A 17,507-nucleotide genomic window follows, 5' to 3' on the forward strand; every position below is an offset into this window, starting at 1 on the left:
AATTTTGGATACCATAATGGCATGAAAGACTATTCTGTTGCATCGTCAGATGCATTTCATGTAGTGATCGTCTACTCCAGTCTATTGCAGAATGATGCTATGGAAGCATGCAGCTGAGTGATAATGCTTAATGCTAGTCTATTACAGAATGATATCATAAGATTGTCTTGTGCAAGTGATAATGATATGATCTAGTAGTCTGTTACATAATACTGTCACCAAACCGTTAACCAAAAATGCTGATGGTCCAGTGTCACACATTCTTCATTCACTGAACCCACCTCCATTAGACTCGACAGACTTTCATCTCTCACATCCTTCTCCACCCTTCCACACCCACATTATCCATTCTATACATACATATATGCCAGACAGCGACTCTAATCCAGCCAAGGATGCAAATAAGCAGCCGCCATTGACTCCACAGGAGCTTGAAGTCCTGCAGTCCTATGTCGAACAATGGGAGTCTGCTTCAGGTGAAGACCGGAATCAGGTATGGAAGGATGCGACATTAGAGACTCGACTAAAGGCCCCAACCAAGGACAAACAGCTGCTTGAGAAACAAAAGAAGGTGAGTCTATAGAGCAGCTCGTAAGGAATGCCTTCGGACTCATCTTTCAGGTGTACCGAAATTGGTTTCGCAATCACAGAGGCAGGAAGCAGGATCAAAAACCCCCCATCAACATGGGGAGGAGGTGGACTTATCGTTGGGTCATCAACACACTCTGGAAACAGGAGCTGTTGAACAAGATACAGGATGACACAGGGGTAAAACCGGGATCAACGGAAATGATCCAGCATTATTCGAAGTATTTGAGTGCATTGATAGAGTCTTTGACAGAGGAAGAGATTCAGGAGGCCGTCAAGACAGCAGAAGAATGGAACAGTCAGGGCGTTCCTCCCGAGGTGCAGATAGACATCGCCAAAAAGAAGAGCGAGAGCATGATCCACCACTTCGCCAGTGAGATGTACAAACGGGCTGGAATGAGGGTGTTTGTCTTGGCTGCAAGGAAGACAGAAGAGGGCAAGCTGTTGGTGACCGGGTGAGTTGGTTTTCATCGCCCGAACAAGACATGTCTCATGTTCCAAAAGCCACGACTATAACGATGAGTTCGGTGGGGCAGAAAGTTTTACAAAGACCTGCGACTGGCAGGTCATATTGCCCGAGTGGGAGCCATATGTGGCTAAATTGTTTGGTAAGAAATGTTTAAGAATCTCGGTAGATGATTTACTTCTGACTTATGTGCTCCCGGTAGATGGTGATGGTGAAGATGAGTGTGTGGTGCATAAGGCCAGGAGGAAGGACAACACATACATGCTGGACATAGGAGACAGCAGTGTCCCCGTCCTCCCGAACTACAACGAGATGGAATCGGGAACCAGGAAGGTGGTGGTCCGAGCATTTTTAAATTGGCATTACAGTAGGTCGCTTCCATGCCCCAACAAATCAGATGATCTTAAATCAAATACAGCCGCATGCTCCAGGAGGCCCAAAGACTCTGTGCCGTGGAAGGAACTATCTTCCTGACAAGATGAAATGCTACCGAGGAAGTACTTACCGGATGGTGCACGAATTCGGGAGCCATCAAGGATGAACCGGGAGGAAGCCACGGCCTTGCTCAAATTCTGGTATAACCAACAGGAGGCATCAGATTGTCATATTCTGAAATTGAGCAGGTGGTGGTGCAAGGACCAAGTGAAATCTCCTGTGAAACCTGTAGCATCAGATACTCATCTAAGGCGGAGAAAACTAAAAAGTCTTCGTCAAGGAAAATGGCTCGGGGGAAGACTGCAACAGGCCGGGTGGATGATGATTTTACTGGTAGCTCAGATGATGAAATAGTTCCCGAGAAAGTACCACAATGCCAGGTACAACTAAGAAAGACAAGGCAGGTGGTTGAAGAATCATGGGAAGATTTGGAGGCAGACTCTAACGGTGACGAGCCTTGTATGTTGCCAGCCCAGGTGAAGCACAATCAAAAACCACTGACGAAGCACGCCTCGGCAGCTCAAAGACTCGTCAGAATATTCACAAGTTGAAGAACCTGAGGAGAATGTAAAACCTCCGGCAAAGAAACCTTGGGTGGGAGAGAAACCTCGGGTGAAGCAGAATTCTGGTCGCAAGATTGGTCCTGCTTCTTGTACTGCTGAAATATGACGCCGAGATCAGATTCAGCAGCCGCATGGTAAAGAGGGCACCTCGTCCATCCTGCCAAACCCTGTCAAGTCTGCCTCAGCTCCAGCCCCATCGGGCAAGAGGCCTCCTCCTGTGCCAACACTGAATAAAAACTAGCTGACTCAATGGTTGCGTGGTTTCGGGTGGTAAATCAGAATGCAAAGTGGGTGCAGAATCCCACCCAAGGTCATAAGTAGCCTCAAGGTTGACTTCTAAAGACTCTCCAGGTGTCAAGTCACCTGCATCGGGTGCAGAATTCCACCCAAGGTCATAACTGGCCTCAGGGTCAACTCCAATGGACTGTCCAGTCATCTCACCTGAATCAATGCCCGCTTTGGGTGCAGTATGCCACCCGAGGTCATAGCTCACATCCATATCGGCGTTGGCAGCCCGTCTATTGCTGACCCATTCATTTTGAAACATGGCTAGAAGTCATATTTTATTAGAAGCCGATATTATTACATATGGACTTACCTGTGAGTTCACTGATGGTATCATTTGCACTGGCAAATGCCCTATCATACAGGCATGCAGGGTCTCCTGGTTGGTCTATCTCAGGTGAAATGTGATACTCTGATAAATTAGTTTGCTTTGCCAAGGTGCTTAAAAATGGACTTACTTTGTATTTTCATTCCATCAAATTTGGATTTGTTCATTTTCAGAGGCACCCAATCGGCTATGGGGACAAAATTACCCCACCATTCTCGACGAGCTTCTTGCATTTGAAGTGAATGGGACTCACCTGTTGTTGCAACAGGATCAGGCCGAGTTTCATTCACAGGTGGAGTGAAGTGCATGCGGTGGGAAGCCATGATGGGAGGAAATGCAATTTTAAAATGAACGTGCCTGATTTTATAGAAGTTAGCTCACCACTCGGGTGGATGCAAGGAACAATGGACTTTGATGAATTCACAGTGGAACGGCTCCACAAAGCAGCTGTGGACACGTGCAACAATGAAAATAGAACATTTCTCACGATAGGCGCCGAGATTGCGCCACTAATATAATTTTATTGATCTTCAGCCCACATTTACCGCAGGGAACAATAATTGCCAATAATGTCACATTCCACGACCGAGTTATCTCCACAATTTGTCGTTCCCTATAAATACTCAGCCCTTGCCCTCACTTTTCCCTCCCAAACTTCATTAACATACTTTAATATCTTGTAACCAACTACATGTCAACCCGAACTTGTACTTATCATGTCAGCTTCTGAACTCACCAATGCTGCCCTTGATGCTGCGATGGAAGACATCCAGCACTTAATGGTAAGATCCATGAAGTTGCAAGTAGGTCATCCGAACGCTATGGTGTTCACACATGAGATCACAAAAAGTACTGTAAGTCTTCTACATTAAATTATATTGTGACCAATAACTCATTATGGGTGTCTTGCAGGCACGTTCATTATAGGAGCATGGGGAGGTCTCCACTTTGTTCTCCCCCATGCTGCTGTCTTGTGCAGCCAAGATTCGTGACCACAGCAACCCTGTGACACGAAAAATCGTTACTCTACCCGACTGGTCTGCAGTCAACATGGACGACCCGCATATCGCTGGTCACGTGCGATTCCACAAGACAATTGGATATCCACGCCTGGATCACATTACTCTGGCACCAACTATTCCTGCCCCTCAGCTGCCAGTGATTGCTGACAAACCATCTACCATTGTTGAATCACTGGAGGTATTGGATTCGGAAGAACTTCCTGCGCCAAAGTTCAACTTATTTGTTGCCAGCACCAAACGCAAGGCTGACAGAACCGACTCTGATATTCGGGAAGAAACTCGGGTGACCGAGCCAAAGCACAAGGTCTTGAAGACAAATCCAGCACTGCAGCAGAAGACTGCAACATCCTCTAAGAGAAGGAAGATAGTGAGATTGAAGAGGTTTGTCAGCAATGATGAGGATGAAAGTGCTGATGGTGCAGTGATCATCATCAAGAAAGTAAGTTGTCCCATTATTCTTCAGCCAGGAATGGGTGCACCGGCTGAACATGTAGTGCCAGTGCAACCTGCCAGCAAGGGCAGCTTGTTGAGCAACTTGACCGATGTCGAAGAGCTCAAGGAACCTCAGCTGAGTTGTGCAGACTCTCCCATTGTAAGGGTAAGCTCTCGCCTTGTCTTCTCTTCAGTGACACAACTAACCATTACTATTTCAAGCCTGATGATTGGTCGGATGACAATGCTGTCGCCACCACCGAATGGCCATCCCAGCGACTTCATCCGACAACTTGTGTCCAATGCATAGAAGAAGATTGGCCATGTGTTGTCTGGCTGGGTCGGAAGATCGGAGAGGTTTGCAAGAGCTGTCCTGCCTGCGAGGACAAGAAGGTCAAGTGCATCAGGCTGATTCCTGAGGCTGAAGATGCCTTGCAGGATATAGTTGCAAAAAAGAAGGCTGCCACTGCTTCAAAAGCAACTGCCAAGGAGAAGAAGCCCCACGGCTGCAAACAAGCAAAACCAGCTGCACCCTCGACCTCCTAGGTTCACTCACAGAGATCAGTGAGTCATGCGACTTGATCAATAGCCAAGACCTGTCAGGTGTCTCCGACCGAGCATGACTCAGAGGATGAGGCTCTCATTCCATCTGGTGATGTTGATTTTGACATGCATACACTGGCCGAAGAGGTTCACTCAAGGCCATTATAAGCCTCACATACAACATATCTAATAGATGAGGAAAGCATAAACACAAAATGACGATGTAAAACTCTGAATCCATCAAAAACTATTGTACAATGCCGCCCATGTGAGTCTTTCATGCCTGAAGCGTTAGAATCAACAACATTGCAAGAGAACACGCACACGCACCACGTGAACTTGATTGACCTTGTCCTCATAATGGAGAATTGGGAGGGCAGTGGGATCAACCATGGTCTTTGAATATGATTCTCATACATCCCAGCCCAATGTCTGTCTCATCTATGTTCTTCTCTGCGGCTGCTGTGCGAACTTTAAGCAGGCTTGCAAACACCTCATTTTCCTGTATAACACAATCTGCAAGTGCCTTCTGAGCCAGGAAAACATCATGCTTGGCTCTTACAAGATCAAGCACAAGGTTTGCTTCAGAGTTTGTTTGTTTGTGGGCTCCGGGCTATTGCATATAAGGTGTGATGAAGAATGGTAGAAATAATAGATGAAAAGGACTCACAATTGAATTGATGGCTTCAAGAACCTCGCATATGTCACATATACCACGAGGTGCTGCCCCATTGCATTTGTTGATGGAGCTAGAATGGTGGGTAGAGTCATCAGAGCAAGAAGCAAGCACTGACAGTGATTGTAGAGTAGCAATATCAAACTTGGGCGATGAGGATAACATCATACATCCAGAAAATGCCAAATTCAGATCGACTTTGCTTTTCTATAAGTACGTGAGTCAGGTATCAATATCAGTGTCATGGCGCCAGCACATTGCCCATTATGCAGAAAAAAATTCAAGAACCATACCTCTGTCGCTCGTCATATAAGCCAACCTCAGTCTGGATGTAATAGCTGGCTAGATGATCTAATCCAACTTAACTCCACCTTACTCACCAAAGATGATCTCATGGATGTCAGCAACACTCATGTTCAAGCCCCCTACTACTATGAACAAGGGGAGGATAGGAATTACTATGATTTTTGCAGCCAAGGAGAGAATTTGGACTCTGAAGGTAGAACTAACTCAAAATGAGAGCAGTGAGGCCAAAGTAACCAATCACTTTCTGGAGTCCCCCACTGGCTTTTGAGCAGGGCTACACATTTTTGAGCCTATTTGATGCTGATGAAAATAGCATCTACTGCAAAACAAACCTTTACTACCTGTTCAGTGGTCACAGGGAATAGAAACTTGCCACATGGCTTCTGCATTCAGGCTTGAGCATGAAGGAAATAAACTCTTTCCTAGTGCTAGAGATGGTCAGTGTTTAATTTACTATTGCCATGATCACTACTCTGAGACAGTACTTAGATTAATGATCTACCTTTATTCTTCTGTTTAGCAAAAGAGCTACATGGTTGAGCTGAATCACTGCCTAGCGGTCCGCATTGGAAGTCTCAGGTTATTCAAACATCACATCCCACAAAGTCACCAGCTGTTCTCTACTGGTGAGATCCTCTTGAATGTATCACTACTATATTCAATCATCCTTTATTTCATAATTACATTGACTATACATCTCGCAAGGTATATAGCACAGCACAGAAACTCTCTTGGATATGTACCAAATGGATGATGGGTAATTATGCCTGGGAGATGCAGGTGTGTAATATGCTCTTCAATTCATTGTCTCGTGTGTTCTTAAGTCTGCACTTCCCCATGGTGCAACTCCCCTTGGGATTATTCTATCCTCGGACAAGACATGCATTACTGCATTGTTAGGCAATCATGTTGCACATCCTCCTCCTTATCAGCCTGGCCAACATCTACATGGCCATGCAACTCAAATTATCTTCAAACACTTTCCTTCTCACTGTCCTACTCCCAGTCTCAAAATTTGTTCACAAGAACAAACGAATGAGAGGCATATTGCAGGATTGGCTTGTTCATCATTTCTTGAACGTCATGCTAACACCGTTGAAGTTGGCTGCTCAAAATAGCATCATGCTGTCAGATCCCATTGGTCACCGTCATTACTGCTTTACTGTACTCACTAGTTATATCACAGACACCCCCAAAGCCATGATGCACACTGGATTATTCTTGCAGCGGGAGCATCTGAGATAGATTTTTGATTTTTGATTTTTGATTGTACAGCCCACTACTGATTATCAACACTTTCATGCAGATATCTCATAACTCAAGCAGTCTTTGCCACCGAGACATCCAGTGATTAATCATGCACTTTCGTTATTTTGTGCAGTCACTGTGTATTGATGATAAGGATCTTGGTCATATCACAGCCACACTAGATGAGTTCCATGCGAACAAGCATGCAATCATTGTTGCTGGTGTCTACCAAGGAAAAGGCGGTAAGGTCATCAATAACTGGCAGATTCCCAAACTGGAGCTTATGCAGAGCATCGTCCCCAGTATCTACAACTCTGGCATTATAGCACACTGGCCTGCAGATGTCACTGAGCATGTGCACATCACCGAAGTTGAAGACCCTGCAAGATCCAGCAATAATGACAATTATGACCCACAAATTGTTAAGATGGGCTGCTTCTAGAGGCTACTGAGAGACCAGAAGAGATCAGACTAGAGTCCAAAGTAAGCTGCCAATCTATTGAATGGTGTAGTAAAGTTATAACTGCAGTGTGGGCAACTGCTTATAACCGCTACAAGCTCTGGCACCGCAGTCTCCTGAAGCGCAAGGCAGAAGGGGCTAATGATAAGGCAACAAAGAAGACACATGTTTAATGGTAAGTTCTCCTTTGGTAAATGACAAGTATCCAACTCATAGCCTTGCACAGCTGTGCTCAATTGCCATGTAATTCAAGTCCTTTTGATGATGTCCATTGATCCACGCCTTGTCCACCTATAATTTCATATTCACTTTCTCTGGCATGCATATACAAGCTATTACATACTTTCTCGCTTATCGTGAATCATGTTACAAATGTTGTTGATTGTATTTTCTTTGTTACAGTAATACAATGCTTGTATATAAACTGAAGTTCTGGACTCGAAACTTGCAGTGCTCTTCAGAGCCTTTACTTCATTCTATGCACTGTCCTCGTTGGGATTGACGCCCAGCAGCTAGTATTGCGCAAAAATCTACATTAATACAACCTGCATCTCAAGACGCACCTGGCACGCTCAATGTAGATGACACCGATGAATCCTTTAACCTCAACATATCGGGATCCAGTGATGACACTGACCCAGCGCCTCCATGTCATTTGTGAGTAAATCTTTGCTAGTGTACACTATCAATTTGTCTAACCAGTCAAACTGCCAGGGCCGAGCAAAAGTCAGATCCAGATGCATGGGATCGGATCCATGGAAAGAGAAAATGGGAATACTCAGGTAATACTGGGAATACACCATTGCACGGACACGTTGAGAGGTTCCATTTACTCCTCTATCTCATTCTGGCGGAAGAACGTGGGTGGTCCGTCTTCATCATTAGTGTCAAACTGGCCCTCGAGATGGGATACACATTGACTGAAATGCGTAAAGTTGTTGAGGGAGGTGCCAACTATCTGCTCTTCCTAGCCATGCTGCAGCTGGAGCCAGGAGTACTACATTAAATGGTGATAGAGGTTCAATCCCAGAGTTCACGCATACCGCCTTCCTCCAGCATCTTGTATCTTTCATTGTCGCTGATGATCAGGCAAGCCCTTACACACTCTCGTTATGTCTTACTGACAATGGTCAACAGTCAATCAATGTCATTGAGTGTCTCGAATTCTGACACCTCCTTTTACTTCTCCACCAAGAACTTCGTGAGAAGGATATTCCTCACCGTACCAAGATCCATGCGGAAATTATCAAGGCGTGGCAAGAGTATTTTGTGACTCTGAAAGATGATATGGCTATACATATCTTCGATGTCCATACTAATTCACAGATTCTCATCATACTTAGAATGCCGTCGGAAAAATCTCATTCACTGCTGATATCTGGTCGTCACAGACTCTCAGTGCATATCTGGCCATGACAGCTCATTGGATTGCAGAGAACCAGAAGTCGGCAACTCTTGAGCTGAAAGTAGCACTGATCGTGTTTCGTCGGATCAAAGGGAGTCACACTGGGAAGTACCTAGCAAAGACTATCCTGTATTTGCTTGATCGTGCAGATGTCACTGTGAAGGTATGGTGACCTATCAGACACTAGCTTTCACTCACAATAATTCAGGTTGCACATTTCACCATGGACAATGCGGGCAACAACGCAACATGTATGGAAGAACTTGTGAAACTGCTGGCACAACGCGATATCACTTTTAACCCACTTGACTGGCAGGTCATGTGTTTCCCTCATATTATGAATATATGTGTACAGCATGTCACTGATCATTTCACTAACTCTATTGCCGCTGCACAACAAGTCTCAGGGACGTGGGATGTAACAATTGATAGTGTCGTGATGAGCAAAACAGCTTACATCGCAGCTATCAAAAAGAACCTGATTGCACTGGCCCGGGGAGCTATCAAAGCAATCTGAATATCTGGACTGCGTCGTGATCAATTTATGGAGGTCGTCAAAATAGGAAATGCCAAGCAATGGTTCAAATCTCCTTCGAACGAGCTTGTCACTGTTCCTGAGGTCGAGCTCCTTCGCGATGTCTACACGAGATGGAACTCAACATATTTTATGATCAATCGCTTGCGAGCAATGCATCCAGTAAGTCTAATATACATCATTTCGATTCTTCACTCATGCTATATATTCATGTGTCAGGCCATAGACTTCTTCCTTAGCACACTTAATCAGCAGGACATTTCTGAGCATAAATGACCAACCCAGAGTGGCAAGTTCTTGAAGACTTTGAAAAGATCCTAGATGTATGTATATAACTCGTATCCACATCTTTAATTTCAATCTCGTTCGCTATTGAATTACAGGTGCCTTATAGAGTACAACAACAGATGTCGTCTGAGAGCATGCCCCGGTTGGGTAGTGCAGTTCCATGCTTCGAGTTGTTTACGACTGCATGGGAATCACTCGCTATCAGAGTTCCTCGACTCTGTCCCTTCATTAATGTTGGCTTGGAATGGGCCAAGTCATATTATGTTCGCATGGACCTGACAGATTCATATGTTATTGCTATGTGTAAGTCTATTACACTTGGTGATAAATATCTACTAATCAATGCGCCCACTACATTACAGTGACTGATCCCTCAGTCAGACTTAGTTGGATAAAGGACTACTGGGAGGATGCTTGGATAAAGCATGCTGAATGCATGATCCATGACCTCGTAAGTACTGAGTGGTTGTTACTGATGGCCCAACATGATGCTAATTTGATTGTTTAGATGGTGGAATACCGAAAACAAATTTCACCTGAGGCTGTCAAGCAGTCGAATACTACTCGCACCTCCAAGGCTGACACGATTAACTCACTCGCTCAACTTTATGGCCTCAGAGATATGCGCGTGAGGCACCCGCAGCAGTCTCAAGGTCCACAGACTATCGAGCAAGAGTATGAGTCTTATGTTAATGGTGACCTTTGGGACGAACATGTTGAGATACTCAAATTCTGGGAGGTACATTGCACCAATTGTATATCTTTCAACTGTAGTAACAGTCCCTGGTTTCAAGACATACCCAACATTATTTGCAATTGCCATGGACTATGTGCCTATTCAGGCCTCTGCCATCCCATGTGAACAAGTTTTCTCATTGAGTGCAGAAACTGACACAAAAAAACGAAACTAAATCAGTGAGACATTGATGGAGGCATTACAGATGTTGAAATATGGCCTGAAAAAAGAGTGCCTCAATTTCACTGAACACTTCACAATATCACAGCGTGACCTTAAGATTGTTACTGATTCTTTGGTTAAACACAGTATTTATGTAGCTAACCGATGTTGCTAATGACTTGTCTAAAAAGTTTATGAATACCTGCAAGCATGCAGGATGCATTACTCTATTATTTCCTTCTTTATCATACAACATTAACACTACTCATTGCCTATGGACCAGAAAGAAGTCATGAAGGAAGTGAAGCAGATTATATGGAGAAATGTGTTACTTGAGAATACAATGCCCAACATGACCAGCAATAACACTATGGCTCAAGCTGCTCTTCTGGAGGCAACAAAACATATTATCCAAACTATACTACGCACCTGAGCCCAGGCTTGGGTAGTGCTGATTTGTGATTTTGCAGGTCAGGCTGTTTGCACCTGTCCAAGCCTAGGTTGGATGGGAGAGGAACAATGACTAATTTGGGTCTGAATAAAGCCTCTGGGACATGATTTTTCGGTGATAACTCTTCAGCTGAAGAGTTATTACTTACATCCGAGTCATTCAGCCCATCATGTAAGAACTTGATGTCCATGTTGGGGATGAAGTCAGTGGCATCATATTTTTTCCTGATATATCTAGCTATGTTAGTGATGAATTGATCAATCAAGTGTTGCAGCCAAACCCGACAATGACCTATCTCCAGGGTCTGACTCTCAGTGAGATATCAACTCATTCTCCATATATCTATTGCCAGAGCTATCTGTGTTTCCTTAATTGTAATACTGGAGGCAAACTAAGTGGCAGATCCTATCTGGGGCTGGATAACGGATTGATATCTGCAACAAGTCTAGCTCTACTTCCTTCTGAGATTGTGCTACCCACAATATATATTAAAATTGTGGTTCGGGTCGAGTACTAGACTTGATACTGACCCTTGTGAAGCTGCCCATCATATATGTCGAAGGTAGACAGATTCATTGCTCAGGAGCCCTGTACTTATCTCTCCTGAGCTTCCCTACCAGTCAACCATGTCCAGATCTGCTAAATAGTTCAATTTAGAAAGATCCCAAGCTGCTCCTCAACTAATATATTATTGCAGGATAGAGTAAATCTATTACAGTGAAGAATGTCTGCAACAGGTTTAATTTTCTTTGTCAAAATGCTTGTACATTGTGTATGAGATATTAATGTCTTTTAATGAGAAGTCAATTAGTATATCCAGAATGTGCCAAAATCCTATTTCTGACCCTTAGATATATCAGTCATTAACAACAAACATACTAACAGTAGCTAGTAGCTAGACACATAGTAGTAATACAAACAAAATATTCATAACTAAGTGGCTCATACAAGCAAAGATAAGCAAGGACCAAATTTTCAAACAAAAAACAAACAAACATATGCATATTACTGGTAGACACAGGCAAACACATACTAAATCAAAATGTATGAGTATATGAATGAGTTTGGTTGAGTTCACAATTACATATAAGTACAAATAAGCAACAGTGAGTGCAGACTGATAGAGATGAGAACACTTGAAAATAAAGACTATAAGTATTGTAAGACTTAGTTCATTGGAAGGTTGTTCAAAGTTGTACTCACATAGAAGTACAAGCAAACAATACAAACAAACAAACAAATACAACTGATGATTTTGAGGAACAAAGACATTGAAAATCAAGGACTATGAATATGTGAATGAATATATGTATGGGACTTTATAAAATTACTTATATACAAATACAAACAGGCAATAGTGAGTGCAGGCTGATAGTCTCAAAGCAAGGATATTTGAAGAACAATGACTATGAATATATAAATAGCAATGATTAAGACTTGGATGTGTTTATACTTACATATCAGACAGTCCAATAAGTGCATACTGATAGTACTGAAGGACAAGGACTTTGAAAAAAACTACCAAATATGCAAATATGTTAATGAATTTTTTTTTGAATATAATAACTAAAGAAAGACTTACTTGAGAAAGAACTTAGGACCATAGGATAAAATAAGGAAAGAAAAATGAAAGACTTGCTCACCAAGATGCAACCATTTGAATCTGTAAAAAAAATTGCACTTATGAAAAGCCTGGGAGGGAAAAATTGAATGCATTCAAGTGCCAGACTTCAAAGCAAAATAGTTAGTGTCTTCAAAAATATGTATGGGAGCTGAACATTAACGAGCAAAGTCTTATCAATGCTTGTGTTTATAAGTAGCAAGTACTTTTCTGATGGACTCATTGGACTTAATGTAAATCTCATAGAGATCATTGAGAATAAGGTCTTTGAGGAGGATGCTAACAACACCCTCATTTGGTACTGTTAGCTGTAGGATAGTATTAGTAGTGTATGAGGCCTCATTATATTTGTAAAAATGTAATTAATTAGTAGCTGAGTACAAAAATATAGACTCATACCAGGTAAGAAAAGAATTACAAAAATGAGTGTGCTGTAGCAAAAAAATGACTTAATTAATCCAAGCTGAGCAATTTCTGTAGGAACACTTGATGATCCCATTATATCCTCTAGTACTATACTATGACTAATGAAGCTCAATCTCCTATCTCAATGATCTTGTGGCTGTATGTGGGAGTCTTACAAATTTGTCTAATCTGGCTAAAATTTTGAATAGTAATATGAAGATATTAAATACATGAAGGATATCTTCACCAACAATGCATTTTCCTAAGCCCACAAGCTCTGTCATTCCATTGCAGCCCACTCCAGCTTTGGTTGCTGCTTATTCCTTAGCTATAGCAGTCTCTACTTTCTCTGCTTGGCCTTCATTATTCAATGAATATGCTGATTCCTATACTGTTCAAACTAGGTTGATTTGATTCAGAAAGTGCAATCCTATCATAATTATATAATGTAGGAACTCCAATAGCATAATCATATACTATACAAAACAAAATTCAATTAAAATTAACAAGCATGACAGAGTGCTATGACAATGTGACAGTATAGTGTGGTTTCAGGCATTGTCTGAGGATCTATTGCTATATGATTTAGGGGTAGTAGAATATTGCTACAAGCAAAGTAATGAGGGTAAATTAGTAGGTTTCAATATAAATAATCAGTTTTATGATAAGTGATGAATAAAAATAAAACTTACAAATAGCATGCTGTTTTCACAGATGTTCCTGTAAGGACCCCTTTAAGGCCAATTAGAGATAAGATAGAGTAGGATATTGGAAGAATTCACAAATTAAGATCCATGAAGAATATAATTGAGAATCTAAACATGAGATTGCTGAGAAGCATAACTATATATTGAGATATCTCTGCAGATGCTGACTCATCTGACAATGATAAGTCTAAAAACTTTAGCTTATATTTCTGAATCCTAGATATGACTTACCAAATTATACAGGTTTTAGAAAACTAGATATAAAGTTTGCCCAATTAGTCTTCCTTACTAGTCTCTAACCTCTGCCTGTATCATGGGAATAAGAAATATTGTAAGGACAAGACTCCAAGTAAGGATTATAGCTAATATGGCTTGTGTCATACTGACCTATTTATACATCCCTGAGGCAAGAAAATTCATTACCCCTATGACCACAAGGATTCCCAAACAAAAGACAAAGATAATGACTCAAACTATGGGACTGGTGATATATTTGATAGTATATGACATTGTCATTAAGAGCTAAGGGCTGCATATATGTGAATGTGCTGTTATAGTGGCAGAAATATCAGGGGTCTAGTAGGAGCTGTATAATATTACTGGTAGATATAAATATACCATAATAGCAGCAAGAGAATAATTCTGATGAAAAATACAAAGATTTCATAGCTTGATACAAGTAATAATAAGCACTAAGGAGGCCTAAGTCATAAGTCTTACTATAAGAAAAACACAAAAATACAGAATTACTAAGTAGATGAATGTATGGGTATCATCAAGATGTATTATAATAAGCCTAACAGTGTAAAAACATTAACTTAGTCAGATACTTATGTATCTCATTATTGGCTTTCTTGTTTCTTGAAGCAATTGAATATTATAACATAGTCATATATGTAGACAAATCAATGAAGTAATATGAATTGTATGAAACATCAACAATATCTATATATCATATGTAGCATTGCTATTACTACACCCCTATCCTATCTATAAAGCTACATGCTGATTATGCCAAACATTTCCCAGTTTATTAATTCTTGAATATAGGAAATAGGTACAGCAACTGCCCAACTCACAGGCCACTAATAAAAATCTTTGCAACTAACTCTTTGACTTACAGTTAGGCTATATAATATTAAACATGTCTGTGACAAGATAGAGTTATGTACAAAGATGTTGAAGATAAAAGCATCTGACTATTATTAGAGACTGCGTTCTTTTCTTCCAAAAGCAAAGACTATGGTGTCAGAGTGGTACCTAGATGGTGTAGAATTAATTAGATAGATTATAGACAAGGAGTTTGAAACTTATAGAAGATGCTATATTTGACTCCAACTAAATAGTACTTAATTTTTATACATCAATTACTATATCCTTGTTGCTAGTTCTATATCATCTCCTATGCTAATGATTTATTTTTCAGTCATGTTAACTATGTAAATAATATTGTTGCTTTTATAAAGTCTCATCTAGATGTAAGATTTAAATACAATATAACACAATCTGAGTCTATTGAGTATGCTAAGATACTTCTTCTATATAGAAATATTATATATAGATATTTACAAGCTTAGATAGGAGTTTAGGTAACATTAACTCATTTTATTTTCAGATATCTAGTTGGATAATCTGCTTAATGAGAACAACTAGGTCTTTGTTATAATAACAAAATAGTAGTGTGTCACATTCTACTAAAAGTTAGTTTTTGAATAAGACAGGATATCATATATATAGCATGTATAGCTTGCCTTAAGGTACTCTTAATGTAGTTCAGTCATCTGCAATATTATTACATTAAGTTTTACTATAAGCAAATTTTGTGTAAAAATTCAAAGCAAGTTACACATTAGTGATTATTTGCTTTGAGGTAGCTGAGTAATCACACACAGAATCATTGAAATATGAATTACTTTTTTTCAATGTTTTCACAGACAAAATGAGAGGAAAATTCTATCTTAATCAATGTTTTTTGGATGTTTGGTGGAGGGAAGTAGGAAAATGCCTGCAGTGAATTATGAGTTAGATGGTCAAACACAAGTGTTCAATGGAGGGCTTAAAGGAATTGACATCTGATTGAATGACCAGCTAGAAATTATGAGCTAGATGTTCGCAGAGTCACACACAAGCGTTCAATGGAGAGCTTGAAAGAGTCGATGTCCGATTGAATGATTAGCTGCTGAGCTTCCACAAGGATAGAAGTCAAACACAAGTGTTCGACAGCCCAGTTGATGTCTGATTGAATGACTAGCTGCTGGATTTCCATGAGGATACAAATTGAAATAAAGTGTTTGACAAGATGACTGGCTTGAAATTACAAGCTAGATGTCCAGAATGATGCAAGTCAAAGTCAAACACAAGTGAACATTTGATGATATGAAATCTGAGCCACAACATTAATGGCTATATTTGGAAATCATATGTTGCGCTGGGACTTTTGAGACATGAGCAGGAAACGACTATATTTGGATTGCAGGAAAGCTCGTGCTCTACCTAGTAAGCGCATAGAACCTTTAGCAATTAGAAAGATTGGATAGTTTCACACTCTGTCAGTGGATTTCATCTAGTAACTTGGCATCAAATAGACACCCAGAGATTCTGTGACTTCTGAGACTTTTGACACTTCTCAGAATTTGGTGACCGATCAGCCTTCAATTTACATCATACATTGCACTGCCTGCAGTGACCATTGTTTAAAGTACAACTTGATGGTATATGTAATTTCCATCCATATATGATATAACTCTAGAATAGATATTAGAGACTGTCGAAGAGGGTTACATTATTCAAATATTTACTAGTGCAGTGAGATAGGCATGGTAGGTTGATGACCATTCATTGAAATGTTTCCAGGGAGTGGAAGTGAACTTGGTTCGTCAAGTATCTGCCATGTTTGCTAACCAAGTGACGGGAGATTTTGGATAAATGGTGAGTGTCACAGTTGTAAAAATGGCCTTCACAGGTGAATATACTGTATGAAATTGACCAGGTGGTTGTATACTTGAACATGTCAGTCAAATTAATGAAATATCACAGATTATCAACTTACAGGATATCCACCTTTCCTACCATAATAACTTCTATGTCCCACAGAGCGGTAATCTTGTCATGGTTCTTGGGGAAAGCACACAACAATCTGGCTGCCTTAGCAAATGAGGTCTAAGAGCTGGTGTCCTGATTTTCAGGTTAGCCACGGTCTATTGTTTCATGCCAACAACACCATGAATAAAAGTGCAGCTGCCATCCACGTCATGGTGAAAATAGGTAAACCAGCCAGGTTTAGCTAGCAGGCCCCATGAGTGTGCAGTAAAGTTGTCAGGGTAAACTTGATGGCCGATGGGGCAATCATTGGTAAACTGATTCCATCTGTCGATGATGCTACTGTCCAGGGAGCTAAAAAGACAAAGTCTGTAACAATAATATGAGAGGATGAGATAAAGTGCACCTCAAGAAACATGGGAGACCCCCTTGTCATGTATGTTGCATATAAACTGCTCAAGTGTTGCATGCTGCTGCGGATAGGTAAAATCTTCCAAACATTGTTCTGCATCTGATGGAATGATGAGACTGACAGGCAAACATAGTGAATAAAAACAGACTGACCATGTATTACAACATGCATTGGCTCTGACGCACCCCAATCATACAGGCGTTCGGGGTCATGTTCATCCATGGTGACCTATTTGCATTAACAAAGAATGATAGCTTTGTTTTGGCAAAGCTCAGCAGTGATATTTTGGTGCAGCTCTTGTGGCTTTGAGTGCCAGTCACTGTAGTGTAAATGAACCACATATTTGGATGAATCTGGACAGAATTCAGAAAGTGTGGCAATATATACAACCACA

General features: G+C 41.0%; 8 protein-coding genes across 8 annotated transcripts; 5 read left to right on the forward strand and 3 right to left on the reverse strand.

The window, feature by feature from the left end:
• Positions 1-364: 364 nt before the first annotated feature.
• Positions 365-1,528, forward strand: HD556DRAFT_1309141 (uncharacterized protein; the record flags this gene model as incomplete). Its single annotated transcript, XM_041300237.1, has 5 exons — positions 365-571; positions 622-1,043; positions 1,093-1,196; positions 1,257-1,421; positions 1,473-1,528. 5 exons carry the CDS (start codon positions 365-367, stop codon positions 1,526-1,528), a joined length of 954 nt encoding a protein of 317 aa, XP_041159160.1.
• A 481-nt stretch (positions 1,529-2,009) lies between these two features.
• HD556DRAFT_1444269 (uncharacterized protein) lies at positions 2,010-2,988 on the reverse strand (the record flags this gene model as incomplete). Its single annotated transcript, XM_041306752.1, has 5 exons — positions 2,010-2,147; positions 2,200-2,267; positions 2,299-2,601; positions 2,651-2,749; positions 2,796-2,988. 5 exons carry the CDS (start codon positions 2,986-2,988, stop codon positions 2,010-2,012), a joined length of 801 nt encoding a protein of 266 aa, XP_041159161.1.
• Positions 2,989-3,381: 393 nt separating this feature from the next.
• Positions 3,382-4,665, forward strand: HD556DRAFT_1444270 (uncharacterized protein; the record flags this gene model as incomplete). Its single annotated transcript, XM_041306753.1, has 3 exons — positions 3,382-3,519; positions 3,593-4,285; positions 4,342-4,665. 3 exons carry the CDS (start codon positions 3,382-3,384, stop codon positions 4,663-4,665), a joined length of 1,155 nt encoding a protein of 384 aa, XP_041159162.1.
• A 382-nt stretch (positions 4,666-5,047) lies between these two features.
• On the reverse strand, positions 5,048-6,033 carry HD556DRAFT_1309144 (uncharacterized protein; the record flags this gene model as incomplete). Its single annotated transcript, XM_041300238.1, has 7 exons — positions 5,048-5,275; positions 5,333-5,411; positions 5,457-5,545; positions 5,658-5,689; positions 5,719-5,769; positions 5,849-5,918; positions 5,977-6,033. The coding sequence occupies 7 exons, from the start codon at positions 6,031-6,033 to the stop codon at positions 5,048-5,050; spliced, it is 606 nt and encodes a 201-aa protein (XP_041159163.1).
• Positions 6,034-6,571: 538 nt separating this feature from the next.
• Positions 6,572-6,832, forward strand: HD556DRAFT_1213757 (uncharacterized protein; the record flags this gene model as incomplete). The annotated part of the gene is made up of 1 exon (XM_041296629.1): positions 6,572-6,832. A coding segment is annotated over one exon (261 nt), but the record flags the coding sequence as incomplete, so codon positions are not given.
• A 166-nt stretch (positions 6,833-6,998) lies between these two features.
• Positions 6,999-7,199, forward strand: HD556DRAFT_1194816 (uncharacterized protein; the record flags this gene model as incomplete). The annotated part of the gene is made up of 1 exon (XM_041296255.1): positions 6,999-7,199. A coding segment is annotated over one exon (201 nt), but the record flags the coding sequence as incomplete, so codon positions are not given.
• A 2,365-nt stretch (positions 7,200-9,564) lies between these two features.
• HD556DRAFT_1444272 (uncharacterized protein) lies at positions 9,565-10,911 on the forward strand (the record flags this gene model as incomplete). The annotated part of the gene is made up of 5 exons (XM_041306754.1): positions 9,565-9,615; positions 9,676-9,883; positions 9,943-10,031; positions 10,089-10,319; positions 10,762-10,911. 5 exons carry the CDS (start codon positions 9,565-9,567, stop codon positions 10,909-10,911), a joined length of 729 nt encoding a protein of 242 aa, XP_041159166.1.
• A 6,197-nt stretch (positions 10,912-17,108) lies between these two features.
• HD556DRAFT_1444273 (uncharacterized protein) lies at positions 17,109-17,335 on the reverse strand (the record flags this gene model as incomplete). The annotated part of the gene is made up of 2 exons (XM_041306755.1): positions 17,109-17,212; positions 17,266-17,335. 2 exons carry the CDS (start codon positions 17,333-17,335, stop codon positions 17,109-17,111), a joined length of 174 nt encoding a protein of 57 aa, XP_041159167.1.
• Between the last annotated feature and the right edge of the window lie 172 nt (positions 17,336-17,507).

This window comes from Suillus plorans, assembly GCF_016647745.1.
Source record: "Suillus plorans strain S12 chromosome Unknown HD556scaffold_35, whole genome shotgun sequence".
Taxonomy (NCBI): Eukaryota; Fungi; Basidiomycota; class Agaricomycetes; order Boletales; family Suillaceae; genus Suillus; species Suillus plorans.